The sequence below is a fragment of the Perca fluviatilis genome, chromosome 22 (genome assembly GCF_010015445.1).
Source record: "Perca fluviatilis chromosome 22, GENO_Pfluv_1.0, whole genome shotgun sequence".
In the NCBI taxonomy this organism is placed as follows: Eukaryota; Metazoa; Chordata; class Actinopteri; order Perciformes; family Percidae; genus Perca; species Perca fluviatilis.
The window spans coordinates 18,612,290-18,625,109 of NC_053133.1; the positions used below are offsets into that span (position 1 = coordinate 18,612,290).

Below are 12,820 nucleotides of genomic sequence, written 5' to 3' on the forward strand. Positions count from 1 at the left end.
GGTGACCCCTGCTATAGGCAGTAATAAGTGGGTGGTTATCATTGGGACACCCAACTATTAAATTCCTCAAATTGAGTTAATTAATCTATTGTTGGCATAGGCAAGGTCATATCAGTGCTGTGACTCATTCTGCTGCTGTTGTGAACATTTCCCATCATCTCTGTGAACTCATGTTTTACTGCCATCTAGTGGTCAAACTATGGAATATAACTGCTGTCTATAAAGGAAGTAAACAAGGGGGATCGCTACATGGTGAGGTTTAATCATGGATGTATGGGTTTAATGCATCATGTTTCAGTCGTGCATTGCTTGAATCCTTTATTCAAAATTATTACATTATTAAACACAACTACTTTGTGACAGCAGTTTATTCTCTTTACACAAGAGACTACCTATGTCTCCTCATATGATGGCTATTTGTTAGTTTACTATAGTTTTAAGCTTTAGCGCGGAGACAATTAGTCGAGTAATCAATTAGCCGGCAACTACGCCAAATATTGCGTGGTTCCGGTTTCGCAAATGTGAGGATTAACTGTTTTTATTGGTCATATATGATGACTGGTAAGATAAAACAAACCAATTTGAAGACATCAAAACAGGCTCAGACAAATGATTTTCTTTCCCCAATTTTCTGTGACATTTCATAGACTAACGATTAAAAGATTAATAATTAATGAGGGAAACAGGTATGTAGGTTGCAGCCATAGTAAGCTTTACAGCTGTCTCTTCTATTTAAGACAAAAGTTTAAAGGCTTGCAGTTACAGCCCAGGTATTTAAAATTACCTCATATACATCATTCAACAAATTCAAGAAGCACATTTTAGTGTTATGTCAATTATTCAAAGAACAGGCCCCAGAGTTAGATCAAAATATACATTTATTTTAACCTAATAGAAGAAAAACACAGTGCATTTATAACAAGCAAATCTAATGTAAATAGTGTGGGCCAATGAAACATGTTGCAGGCCTACAGAGGATACAGCAAACTCATTTCTTAAGGAGTAACTTGATTCACATGTTGGACTCAAAGTAACTCAATAGCCATTACATATACTGTCTGCTACAAAGACTGGTTATATTAGGTTGCATGCCAAACAGCAGTTTGTATACACGTCTGCTAAATCCTAACCTTATTTTGTGACTCTTGCAATCAATGTGTTCAAGACTTTTTCTCTTTAATAAATATTTGTCATTCAATAATTCAGCCATTGTCTGACTGGTGCATTGTTTCATGTTGCTTTGAAAACATATCAGAGTGCTGATTATCAGACTTCTTATCATTTGACCAAATACAGTATGATCCACATCTGTACCAGTGTTAAAGTACTTTTTCATGACGTGTTTTTTTCAACCCCCTGAATAAAAAAAATAAAAAAAACATCAGTAACAGTGAGTCCTTTGGGCACAGGTGTACAATCAGCAGTCTACAGCAGACCTGTTTCCTGTCTCATAGTTTAGTACTAAATTCCAACAAACGTCTGTATTTGCCCACACTGGATGAAATAGCCATAGTGCATATCTGAGTATACAGCATTGGGTTTGCTCTTTACTCTCTAATGAGTATAAACACATTCATGAAATTACAGTCAGCCTCTTTAAAGAATTATTACTATCTACAGCATTCATACCAAAAGGCTTTGAGTCAGTTGATTTAAATCCTGTCTATCAGGGCCTTTGCTGGTTTTCTATTCAACAGTCTTGGTGATTGCATTCACCATGTGTCCCAGTGGAAAAAAACAAGAATGAAAACCAGCACATTTGGATCCTGAGCGTCAAGAGTGAGAACAGTTATGTCACATTTACAAAAGATTGAAGGCAGTCATTTTACAACTAGGGTCCTTGAAACTCGCAGCCATTCTAGCAATGTTACTAGTAAATGATTCACCCCTACATTTCACCAGATGACCTAAAAATAAATTAGCAGTATTCCCAAGTAAAAGAGTCGACAGTTATATTGGTAACCATGTGTATATGTGAACAGATCTGCAGTAGAGGGATGTGTTCAGGGCAAGGATTCACTACTGTGTTCACCTGTTAACGCTTTGTGCAGCTAGGCCAGTCCTATAATGGCCCCAATTACAGACACCCAACTATAGTTAACTACAGGATGTAACCGTTGTTACTGTACATTTCCTTTAACTGGGACATGGATGGTGGTGTAACACTACCGGATTCATCCGAGGGCCTATAACAGTTAGCCTCATGGAAGGTTTGAGGGTCTGTCCACTGTCCAGAGCAGCTGACGCTATCCAATAATAGTACACCATAGAAAAAAACAAAAGCCAAATTTCAAAACAATTGTGAAATTTACCCATTACAGCATCCTTGCCTCAAACCTATCCCTCTGTACATCTCTTACATCACAGTGAAATAAATGTGAAAGATCAAATTAAGGGAAAACAAATTAACTGCTTTAAGGCAACACAAAAAAGCAATACCTGCCAAAGTGCTTTATAAGCATTTACAGTTTGGTCACAACAAATGGGAATTATTAAAAAAAAAAACATTAAAGAAAATCCCCTTAACAGTCACAGACAGAATATTATAGTAACAATTTAGTAGTGCAGTTCTGCCGTTGGTATCCGCCAAGACTAAGGAGTGTACATATTGTGTTTAAAAATAATGACAGCCATACGTGTAACAGCCTGTGCTTCCTTCTTTTTGATTAAATGAAAACCCTACCATCACACAACCCTCAAGATACTATAAAAAAAAAAAAACCTAAGAACATCTTCCGAACTAAAGAACAAAATATTAATACATGTTAAAACGGGAGTATTAATATTTGGACAGCAAGAAAAAAGCGCGTTAATGTGGCAAAGGCCTCTCATATCATCACTTTCATATCATCACAGTGAGAATCATAAAAAACGCACACAAACAAAGACGCAGTAAGATGTCTGATTAAAAAAATAAATAAATCACACTGATTTGTACATTTAGGTGAAATTTCAGTTACCCTTTTTTTTTCTTGTCAAATAAACCGCTTTGCCATCAGCGCAGTAAGGCAGATGCTCGGTTAGTTGTGGTTTGGAGGTTCCATCAGCCAAGAGTCTTTTGTTAATCTAGAATCAAACATGGTGCATTATTATTATTATTAGGGCTCCATTTTACATTAATACAAGCTTAATTCAGATGGATTTAGCTAAACTACTGTGATATCACTATTATTATAGTGGTGTTAAGAGGTTCATGGCATTTAATTAGCAGAAAGACACTCATAACATTCCAAGACTTCAGTTTGACTTTCTTGTGAGCCAAGATAAGTGCATCACTCACTGGAAAGCGGCTCCACCTCCATGACTTTGGACAAACCCAGTCCAGAGTTCTGTTTGGGCCGTGCCCCCAGCTCCCGCCCCTCTCTGGCTGGATTCTGGTTCTCATCCAGAGGTTTCTTCTCCTTCTCCACCTCCTCTGGGTTGTAGTAGCCCCCCTCCTCTGCCACGATCTTTTCCACTTTCTCCAGCAAGCGGCCCACCTGGGGATGCTCCCCAAATATGCAGTTATTAATAACAAAGTATCTTCGCTTACACTTTTCGAGCACCCACTGCAGCTCCTTGCCCTCCCTGCGAATGTACCTCTCAATTGAAATGGTCTTCAACACCTCTGCCCAGGTGAAAACCACAATTGTGTGCTTCCACACACGCTCGCCAAAGAGGCTCACGTGTTCCTCAATGCGAGCACGATCCACCTCTGTGAACATGCCCACAGGGATGACGAGCAGGAAGACGTGTGGGCCTGGAGGGCAAAGAGATGCTCCCCTCACTAACTCCTGTTTATAGGAGGGTGGCGTATCCTGGGCGGAGAACCAGCCTGGAGTGTCCACCACAATCACCTGCCGCCCTAGCACCTCTGTCTGTCTCTTCACACAGAACTCGGCTGCTCGCTCCAATCGAAACTCCTCTCGGCCTATGATGGTGTTTCCAGTCAGGCTCTTCCCCGGCCACCTCCAGCCCAGCACCACCAGACGAACCTCAGGCAGGCGGTTAGCCGCAGCAGCTGCTGCCTTTTTGGCCTCCTCTTCTGATCCGGAGGTATCTCTGGCTGTGGTCATTAAATGTATATGTTTCAGCATTGGGATAGGTTGCTATAAAGTCTTAACAAGAGTTTATATACTAACTATGAGTATTTTTATTTTCAATTAATCTTCTGCATATTTTCTCAATTATTCGTTTGGTCTGTAACATGTCAGAAAAAAATGCACATCACTATTTTCCAAAGCCCAAGTTGACATATTCAAATAGCTTGTCAAATCAACAGTCCTAAACCCAAATATACTCTATTTACTATCATAGAGGACTCATAATTCACATGTAAAGGTCTTATTTCAATTTATGCTTAAAACTTACCTAAACAATTAATTGATATTCATAAACTGTAGAATTTTCTGTCTTCAACTAATCGATTAATTGACAAATAGTCAAGTTTAACCCGATGTAATATTTTTTGGCTATCATATAAAACTCAAAAAACATTTTCTTAATGTGAACTAAATCTATATAATATTTTCTAAAGAATTCTCTTCTGTTATCACAATTGATTAATTTGTATTGGTAACATTACTTTGGATTATTTTACCCAACTTTCCCAAATACAAACTGTTATCCATCACGTAAGCGGGCCGTGCTATTGATATAACTTCCTTCCGCAGAGAACTTAGCTAGCTTCCCAATCAATTAACAATGACATCTTGCTAAAGTCATACGAGAATATAGGCACGAGAGACTTAGTTAATAACAGTGTAACGTTAAGTTAATAAGAACACAAAAGAAATGGTTCTTAATTTCGCTCTCATGACATAGCTACGTGTTCAAACCATAGACTGTATGAAACGTGTCACTTTCCGGTTTAGGTGGTAATGTTTAGCCTGCAAACAGTTTGCTAACTTCGCGCTAATTTTAATAGCCACGGGAACTTCCCATGTTTGACAACTCGTAAATTAACTACAGTTATAGATTAAAAAGAAGTTGCTGGCTCACCTTCCGTGTGAAGTGGTCTACTCGGTTCCATAGTCTTGTCTTAATCCCAATTGAGGGTTTATTCAGGTATTATTTGTCTTTGGGCGGCTAGTTCGCCGGACTAGAACTTCCTCCTACCTCTACAGTATGACAGAACAGAAGCAGTAATGTAAATACGTTGCTTCCGGTTACATCTTTCAAAACAACAGCATGACAAAAACTGGATGTAAGATAACGACAGAAAATGGCATTTTAGAATGGAATATGTAATGTAGATAAATATAAAGTGAACAAAATTGCCAGTACACTATTCACCGTGAAAAAATATGTAACCATAAAAAGTCCACATTAACAAATATGTGTAGGCTACAGGTATCATTTGTAATCCAATAAATAAAGTCATTAAGACAATACCATTAGACACTAGGGGACTGTTTTATTGTTGATGCAAGTAAGCAATGTATTTACAACATTAATGCAAAATCAGACTTTATTTACAGCCAATACAGTTAAGCAGTGGTGTTAAAACATTGCAGTCATATCCTTATAATGTCATCATTAGGCCTATGAAAGTAGTTAATTCTATACACAGAATGGTAAGAATGCTGAACATAAATCTAAAATACAGTGTGTTGATTCCTTCACTTAAAATTTCTTGATAAATATAACCTGCAAAGTGCCATTACAAGCCAATAAGCAAAAAAACGTATTTAAAAAATAATATAATGCTTGTTTTCCCTATTAACCTTCAAAAATAATAAATATATATATATATATATATATATATATATATATATATATATATATATATATATATATATATATATATATAGATAGATAGATAGATAGATAGATAGATAGATAGATAAGAGATCTGGCTATGTACATTAAGGCTTCCTTAATGTACTTAAGTTGCCCACGATGCCAGCATGCGCATGTCGTCATCATCTTCAACCCTTTTCTTGGTTGCTGTAAAAAATGGGAAACAGTTAACAATGAATGCTATTAAATTATTATCAAATACATATCAGGGTTAAGGCTGCAACTAAGAATTAATGTAATATAGGCATAACCTTGCCCCCCAAAAAATAATTTAAAATGTATACATGTTTAAAAATGACACAGCCATATATTATAAAATATTCTAATAATTCTTCAAATTGCTGATTTTGTATGCCCAAAAGTCAACAACTCTAAAAAGGTTTTATTGCTATGTAAAAACGCAGCAAATGTTCATCTTTGGGAAGTTTAAGTAAAAATGTGGCATTCTTGCTGGATAAATAACAATTCACCATCATCAGTATTAATAGCCATACTTGTCGTTTTGGCAGTCGCAGTTTTCATATTTGGTGATAACAATGTAAAAGTGTCTGGTACATTTTGAAATGTCTAAGGTAGCCGCTGTAGTTATTTGCCCTCTAGTATAGTGTTGCACTTACTTGCGCGGTGACTGGGCCGTGCGGAAGGCAGTTTGGAGCTGGGCACACTTGGTAGTCCGCCCATGCTCTTCATGCTGTCCTCAAGCTCCTCCTGTTCCAGCTCTGCCAGTTCTGCCATCAGCTCATCCTAAGAAAATACATAAAGTTCACACAGGATTAAGAGTTTTGTCAGATGCATTTTGTAAAGCAGGAAATAGTTTAGCAGGCAACACACAGAAAGTACCAAGCAAAATTTAAAATCTTGTGTCAAAAAAGAAGTGACCGCTATAAAAATTGATAATGAGAGGAAGAACTAAAAGATCTCAACCTCGTCGAATGTCTCGCCAAAAGGTCCGGAGATTGCTTCGCTGATCTCTCGGGCCACGTCCTGTTGCTCTGTGATATCCTGCATCAGATCATCTATCTTGTTAATGTCCCTGAAAATGAGAAAAGAGAGAGATAAAATAAAATAACTTAGATTACACATCACTGTAAACTTTTCCTCACTTTAATGAGTTTCCTTAAAAACAACCCCCACATTTTTTTTTTTATTCTTGGATGCCATAAAACAAAAAGATGGAAAGAATTACCTATCAGCTGCAGCTAATAATTTCATTGATAAGGATTATTTTACCTTTCATTTATTAATCATTTTGTTTATATAGCCTACATATTTTTTAAATTATGTGTCCAGTAAAAAAAGATACATAAAAGGTATGTTTGGTATACTGATAGGAAAAGACAACCCCCCAATCTGTCCTAATTTGATGATTTTCCTTTTAGCTTTATAAATAAAAATAAATACTCCTGAAAATTTGAATTTGCTAAGGTGAAATCATGTTGCAGTTTCTTCTGTCAAAGGTGAAATAAAAAATAATCTTACGGTCTTTAAATAATGTTACTGTTAGGTCTCCTATCAAAAGGTCAATAATAACAAACAGTGGGAATCGATAGTGCTATATCCGAAGAACTTTCGAGTAAAAAGATGCAGTTTTAACAAATTCTTGATCGTTTTTGTTGTTGTTTATAAGGCAATGTTCTTACATGTTCTCGTGGACCTGCTTCATGGCCTTGGCAGCAAAGCCCATGTTCTTCAGGACCTCTGTGTTGGTGTTCGAGTTCTCCAAAGCTTCCCTCTGAAACTCGATGGTGGAGAGTGTGCCATCGATCTGCGTGAGCTGCTGCTCCAAGCGCTTCTTCCTCTTCAAGGCCTGCAGAGCAGCTGATACAGAAATACTGTGTGATTCTTTGTGATAATTTCACACCTTACTCTGATATTTGCTAATTGGTAGAGAACTTTAGTGCTGGGCGTTCACAAACAAAAAAATACAAGGCTCCTCCCTTTGTTTAATTTTAGTCTAAGGTGATTCAGAGAGCAATTCAGCACTTCAATGTTTCACATGAAAAAAACAGTGAAAACTGTAGGCTTCTTGCACAGTGAGAGACACTTTAATGTTTAATAAAATGCAATTCCCTTTATATTATCTGTCACCTCACTTGTTAGAAACCTGTTATTCTTGATTCTGCAATCAAAACAAAATTTGCTCATTGTAAGACATCATGCCCACCTTAAAAAAAACAAATCCCTGTATGTGGCTATAGGTTTAGATGCCTTACTCTAGGCTATCTAAAGGTATTTTAACATCTTCTTTAATAGCCTACTTTAATGTGGTATTTCCCTTAAACTTTTTGAAAATTTACAATACTCAATTCTAACCCCTGGAGAACATAATAAAAGCCTTTTGTCAAAGGAAAACAGGTGCACAGATATTTTCAGACTAGGATGAAATCAAACCTCGCTTGTTTTTTGTGCCATTCTTTTTGGCTATCATAATCTCCTGCTCTATTCTTTTCTCCAGGTAGTCTTGTTTCTTCGTCAGCATTTCTTCTGTTTCCCGAAGTTTGTGAATGGCCTCTTGGGGTGAAGGTCCTCCCCGCGACCGGTGGTGTTTGGACTTTGAGGAGCTCGATGAACTCGAGCTGGAGCTCCCCTTGAATAATTTCGCGATTTTGCTCATTTTAGCAGCTTTTGGTCTAAACTGCGTAAGTAGGCTAACTACAGTGTACGCGAGCTCTCCCAGCCTCTCTCTCCTGCTTCACAAAGTTTCTACAGACGGGTGTGTTCAACGAGCAGATTTTCCAGCTCGACGACTGCTTTGTGCTTTTTCAAACCAGCCAGTGAACGCACCCGTCACCACACCTTTCACCATTATACCTGCGTGACGTAGCCTATTGACACCTGACACCCACTCTCCGCTTTTTTCACACTGAGCTCTCAGCTTGGTTGAAGTAATAAACTGGTTTTAAAAAAAAGTTTAAAATAGAACTGTGCTGAATTATAACGGAAGTGTTTGTGACAGGCGATCTCTGTTTAATCTAAAATCAAGTAAATACTATCGCACACATTTTAATCGGCCGTGAAACCATTGTTTGCAGTCTATGCGTGAATCCATGGTGAAGGGTGAAACCTGTATATATCTATGGGTGAAACCAAGTGGAACAAAAAAAACTCAGTGACGTGGTTTTTCTGTTGGGGTCAAAGTTCGTGTTGACATCCGCAGACTCACGGCTATCTAGCTAATGGCTGAAATAGACATTGGGAAGCATTGTCAGATCGATTCCTGCAATCAGAAAGGTCAGTTACATCTACATCAGAGTGACAATAAGCAAATATATTAACCTGTGATATTCTTCTACCTTATTATGTGTTAACCGAGTGGTTATTTAGCATGGTTAGCCTGTCAGCTAGCAGCTAGCTGGCATTTGCATCACTATCGGTCAGTAACTAGCTAGCAAGCTAACCGTTTACTAAATAGTTAAAGTCATGGTCGGACACCGATCTTCAGATAGGCCTATTATAACCATTTAGAAGGTTCGTATATAGAAATGTTTATTGTGGAAAAGTGTGTTTGTTTCTCATGTATTTCATTTGATAGTGAAAGTCAAATTAGTCAAATTCACTGCAGCTGCAATGCATTTGGTGTCTACTTATATCTACCATAAACACATCTCCAATATGTTATATCCAATATATCCATCTGTTGGTCCCCGGGCGCTGTCATTGGCTGCCCACTGCTCCCTTGAGGGATGGGTTAAATGCAGAGAATGAATTTCGCTACATGTATGTGTATGTGACAAATAAAGTACCTTTACTTTACTTTAATATGTTGCAGCTATTTGATTTTGGAAGAGTTGGCAAACATGAGGTGTCTGTGTTTTGCAGTTTGTTGTTTAATTTCAGCTCCGAAACTAATTGTATTTGTTCTCTACTTTCTTCTTTTAGATTTCCTTCCATTTGTTTGTGATCTTTGCAGTGGTATTTTCTGGTAAGAATCTCCCAGTGTAAATAAATGTCCAAAGTTAGAGGAAGTATTCAGATCCCTAACTCTAAAGCCCATTTCACACATGCAATGCAACCCTGAAATGATCTAGACATTTCCCGGAGGAGCTCTGTGTGAGAACGCAAATGGCCTAATTAGTTAAAAGTTAAGATAAAGTAGTTATACCACACTGTAGTAGTAACTATAATCTAATATTATCAGGTGATTTTAGCTCATCACCGTTCTATTGGTATACAGTATAAGCATATTCAATTGTCCGCAAGGGACTACCAACAAGTTTATTTTTTTAAATGTTTAATCTCCACTCAGTACATATCTTAGTCAAAAATCAGTTTTATGTTATCTGTTCATGTAAAAAATATTAATAATAATCTTTGTGGATATAGTATACATATAGTAGCCTATAGCACAAAAATGGTCAAATAAAGTATGTCATGAATGTACTTTGATACTTCTCACTTTCTCATGTTTTTTATTTTTGATAAAATATCTTTTTGTTTCGGACAGTCTTGAGCACAGAAGCAGAGAGGCCCATTCATGTTCAAAGGTACGCTGTGTTGTTGATTGCATATTCCAAATGTCCTTCTGTGATAATATTACTACTGGGACATTTGTCCCTCCTGTTCCTCCGTTACTTAGATACTGGCTTGGTTGATTTATAATTTCCTTTTGACTTTTTCCAGGAGCCAGTGAAAAGGGAATCCTGGACTGTGGGTAGCAGTACAAGTTATCCATGCTCATTTCAAGACTGCAAGGGGAAAGAATTGTTGCCAGTAACATGTCCGCAGTGTGAAAAACATTTCTGTTTGGCGTAGGTTTACAGTTTTATTCTCTTTTTCTTTACCCTTTTATATAAAGCAACGTAATCTGTGTTGATCTGTACAGTGAACCCTCGCTCATATACTTCATACAGAAGCAGTCAAAGGAAAGGGGTTACTACATTGCCCTCATTATGTACGGTATATTACTATTTTATTAATGAAACTGGTAAATTGAAACTGAATGGTTCCTATTTCTCTTGTTCTGCCTTATAGCCATCGCCATCAAGATGATCACAAGTGTGAGAAGTTGGAGGTCCAAAAGCCTCGAATGGCAGCCACAAAACAACTGGTGCAAAAGATTATTGGTAAGTAACAGTGTAGTACAGTCACTGGTAGTTGTGCTCTCATCTTTGTCATAACTAATATACATCTGTTTGCATCCCTCAACCTACTTACATCTGGAATGTGTTGCCATTCTTCTCTTGTGACTACTCAGAGTCAAAGGACAAAGACAAATGTCAAAGTAAAGCACGCAGAGGAGCAAAGAACAGTGCAACTGCAGCTAAGGTAGCATTAATGAAACTGAAGCTGCATGCAGCAGGAGACAAGGGGCTGCCACAGGTAAAATCCTAGCTGTCTTGATTTTATTTATAAATAGTAGTGTGATATAACTTTTCATATTGATATTATCTACAGTGTAACATATGTGTTTATTATTTTGCCCAACTGAAGACTTCCTCTCCTTTTTTGGGCTTTCCAGACAGAAAGAACGTATTTTCAGGTGTATCTTCCTAAAGAATTCAAAGACTCCAGCCAACCCATGTTCTTCTGTTCCAAATGGAGTGTTGGGAAAGTGGTGGATTACGCAGCCTCCCTCGCTAGTCTCAAGAACAACAATAATGTACTGACGGCTAAGGTAACAGATAGCAGGGGTAGTGTCATTTATAATAACAATAGATTTTAACACACAACTACCAATACATCCCCCACTTCTCAGCCTACTTTCTAGTTCCTTGAACTATCTTTTCTTGTCTTCCTGATAACTTCCACTTCCTAAAATAAGATTTAAAACAAGAGGACTATAAAGCTCAAATTGAGTTTTCCTCCATACCTCTGTATAGATAAGTCTTGTTTGCGCACTTGAAATGCTGGTGTTGGCAGCAAGAGACAACTGTTTACAAAAAGCAGGGTTTACCAGTGTTAAATTTTTTGCATGTAAATGGGGTTACAGCCATAAATAAGCATGAATGCCACAAAAAGGTTACAGTACATAATTTCTGTGTATTTTCACAGCTACTGTACCTACACTTGTAATATATAGCCAATTACGTGTGAAGTTTCTTAGTGATGCTTTAATTGCTTTTTAACACAAAATAGAGGTTTCCTCTCATAATACAAAGGATTTCCATATTTTGCTAATCTAAGAGGCATTTTTTTCTGCCAAGTGTAATTCATTTGTAAACTTACATTCAAATATTCCTGAAAAAAGGATAGCATAGTGTATATTTAACAGCGTGTCTCTCTGCTCTCTATTTGCAGAAGCTGCGGTTATGTCATCCTCAGACAGGTGAGGCTTTCCGGATGGACGACACCCTGCTCTCACTGCTGGCTCACACAGAAACTCCCCTGTACAATGGGGGTAATGTGATCCTGGAGTACCTGGACAATGAGTGCACAGGCCTGGAGAATGTTTCTGACTATGTTACACAGATCTGACAAACCAGTGCCAGCTACTAAATTAAAAGATTTCTGTATGCGATTTATATTTATGTCAATAAAATGTTCTTTCGGCATGTTGATAATCTGTAAGTGTCTGGTTTTATTAAAACTATATAGTGAAATGGTGGGCAAACTGTAACATTAAAATTCATGGTTCAGACAAGTAACTGTGACACAACAAATCGGCATTCATACTGAGACTTAACTGTTGCATTATTAAATTTGCCACTAAACATGACGACCCAGGTGGGACTTGAACCCACAATCCCCAGCTCCGGAGGCTGATGCCTTATCCATTAGGCCACTGGGCCACATATTGCTTAAATGCATAATTTCATCTTCTCACAGAAGAGACCATAGAAGAGCTTTATAGTAGTTTTCACTCTGGTCCAATCTGCTATTTCTTTTTTATTTAGTCAGTGTCTATGCTGTTGCTGCATGCTTGAGGCTATGATAAGTCTTTAATTAAATCACTCCGCACATTTTTACACTGTCACATTCACAGTGCAGGGTGTGTTACAACAACAAAACAAGAAATACAATTGGATAATACACATGGCAAAGACCAAATAAATAGATAAAGTCTCAAATTCAACACAAGTAAAAAGCAGAAAACTGGTTT

At 37.5% G+C, this 12,820-nt stretch overlaps 3 protein-coding genes and 1 non-coding gene across 5 annotated transcripts; 1 reads left to right on the top strand and 3 right to left on the bottom strand.

Moving 5' to 3' along the window:
- Positions 1–860: 860 nt before the first annotated feature.
- LOC120552023 (GTPase IMAP family member 9) lies at positions 861–5,110 on the bottom strand. 2 transcript variants are annotated; one of them, XM_039789642.1, is made up of 3 exons: positions 4,981–5,110; positions 3,281–4,045; positions 861–3,066 (listed from the first exon to the last, which is right to left on the bottom strand). In XM_039789642.1, exons 1-3 carry the CDS (start codon positions 5,009–5,011, stop codon positions 3,062–3,064), a joined length of 801 nt encoding a protein of 266 aa, XP_039645576.1. In that variant the 5' UTR covers positions 5,012–5,110; the 3' UTR covers positions 861–3,061. The 2 variants fall into 2 exon arrangements, with proteins under 2 accessions (XP_039645576.1, XP_039645575.1); XM_039789641.1 differs by having other exon boundaries at positions 861–4,045.
- Positions 5,111–5,375: 265 nt separating this feature from the next.
- On the bottom strand, positions 5,376–8,675 carry chmp4c (charged multivesicular body protein 4C). Its single transcript, XM_039789645.1, has 5 exons — positions 8,173–8,675; positions 7,422–7,599; positions 6,706–6,814; positions 6,399–6,525; positions 5,376–5,928 (listed from the first exon to the last, which is right to left on the bottom strand). The coding sequence occupies exons 1-5, from the start codon at positions 8,393–8,395 to the stop codon at positions 5,867–5,869; spliced, it is 699 nt and encodes a 232-aa protein (XP_039645579.1). The 5' UTR covers positions 8,396–8,675; the 3' UTR covers positions 5,376–5,866.
- A 171-nt stretch (positions 8,676–8,846) lies between these two features.
- On the top strand, positions 8,847–12,278 carry zfand1 (zinc finger, AN1-type domain 1). The gene is made up of 8 exons (XM_039789644.1): positions 8,847–9,012; positions 9,661–9,703; positions 10,226–10,265; positions 10,402–10,529; positions 10,753–10,844; positions 10,976–11,100; positions 11,240–11,395; positions 12,019–12,278. Exons 1-8 carry the CDS (start codon positions 8,958–8,960, stop codon positions 12,193–12,195), a joined length of 816 nt encoding a protein of 271 aa, XP_039645578.1. The 5' UTR covers positions 8,847–8,957; the 3' UTR covers positions 12,196–12,278.
- A 158-nt stretch (positions 12,279–12,436) lies between these two features.
- On the bottom strand, positions 12,437–12,509 carry trnar-ccg. The gene has a single exon. It is a non-coding gene; the product is annotated as a tRNA-Arg (tRNA).
- Between the last annotated feature and the right edge of the window lie 311 nt (positions 12,510–12,820).

Coding starts and splice junctions, on each gene's coding strand:
- zfand1 (XM_039789644.1), top strand. CDS start 8,958: ATGGCTGAAATAGACATTGGGAAGCATTGTCAGATCGATTCCTGCAAT. Junction 9,013..9,660: donor CGATTCCTGCAATCAGAAAG/GTCAGTTACATC, acceptor TTCTTCTTTTAG/ATTTCCTTCCATTTGTTTGT. Junction 10,530..10,752: donor GAAAAACATTTCTGTTTGGC/GTAGGTTTACAG, acceptor TCTGCCTTATAG/CCATCGCCATCAAGATGATC.
- LOC120552023 (XM_039789641.1), bottom strand. CDS start 5,011: ATGGAACCGAGTAGACCACTTCACACGGAAG. Junction 4,046..4,980: donor TAGACCACTTCACACGGAAG/GTGAGCCAGCAA, acceptor TAATGACCACAG/CCAGAGATACCTCCGGATCA.
- chmp4c (XM_039789645.1), bottom strand. CDS start 8,395: ATGAGCAAAATCGCGAAATTATTCAAGGGGAGCTCCAGCTCGAGTTCA. Junction 7,600..8,172: donor TGGCACAAAAAACAAGCGAG/GTTTGATTTCAT, acceptor TTTCTGTATCAG/CTGCTCTGCAGGCCTTGAAG. Junction 6,815..7,421: donor AAGCAGGTCCACGAGAACAT/GTAAGAACATTG, acceptor TCTCATTTTCAG/GGACATTAACAAGATAGATG.